This window comes from Micropterus dolomieu, linkage group LG18, assembly GCF_021292245.1.
Source record: "Micropterus dolomieu isolate WLL.071019.BEF.003 ecotype Adirondacks linkage group LG18, ASM2129224v1, whole genome shotgun sequence".
In the NCBI taxonomy this organism is placed as follows: Eukaryota; Metazoa; Chordata; class Actinopteri; order Centrarchiformes; family Centrarchidae; genus Micropterus; species Micropterus dolomieu.
In genome coordinates this window covers 22,934,688-22,935,480 of record NC_060167.1, presented here as the reverse complement: position 1 = coordinate 22,935,480, position 793 = coordinate 22,934,688, and the positions used below count along the sequence as shown (strand labels likewise).

The 793-nt window shown below is 40.6% G+C and overlaps 1 protein-coding gene across 1 annotated transcript in view; it reads right to left on the bottom strand.

The window, feature by feature from the left end:
* Positions 1 to 374: 374 nt before the first annotated feature.
* The window catches only part of tsfm (Ts translation elongation factor, mitochondrial), a 2,953-nt gene continuing 2,534 nt past the window's right edge, over positions 375 to 793 (bottom strand). The window contains exon 6 of the mRNA XM_046075301.1: positions 375 to 792. Coding sequence (XP_045931257.1) covers positions 530 to 792 — 263 coding nt within the window. The 3' untranslated portion in view covers positions 375 to 529. The remainder of the gene's footprint in view (position 793) is intronic.

Here is a 793-nt window from a genome sequence, read left to right as displayed (position 1 = left end):
GGGTTCTGGATAATTGTGACAACATTTTCTTGTAATTTTCTGAATTTTTACAATGAATGAAGGAAATTATCAGCAGATTAATCCATGATGAAAAAAGTATTTTGCAGTCTGATCTCAAATAATTACAACAGTAAAATCCTACGTAAATGCATGCGAGCATGAAAGGAAGTAAGAAAGCATGAAAAACAGATGGAAATTGTGACAAAATGTTGGCACGGCCAGCGGGTTATGGATTAAGAGGATGGTCATGTGGACAAAATATTTCAAAATAATTACAGCATGACATACTGACTGAGCAACAAATACATCTGTCCAAAAGAGATCTAATAATTAAAAATACTAAATATTATATACAAATTAATACAGACTAAGACTTTGAGGACAAAACATTTTATTGTTGGATCGCACCACTGGTGGTAGGCCTACATATTCTGCTTTCAAATTCATGATGACACCGTCTGAATGTTCAAGAATGAATAGGTAATAAACACATATGACAAATCCTTTTAGATAAATGGTTTCCCTCGCTTCATTGTGCTTCTTCACTGGCTGTCTCGCCACATTGAAATCGGACAAAGTCCAGCACTCGAGCCTGCTGACCCCTGAGGAACTGTGCCACCGTCCTGCTGGGGTCTCCCAGGAAGGTCTGAGGAAGCAGGCGTGTCTCACTTTCCCCGCAGGGAAGGTCATCCATGTTGCCCAGGGACAAGGGGGCCTCTCCCACAATATGCTGTCCCAGCTTACGTCCTAAAACCTTCTCTTCTCCTTCCTTTCCACCTTGAAATACGACCAG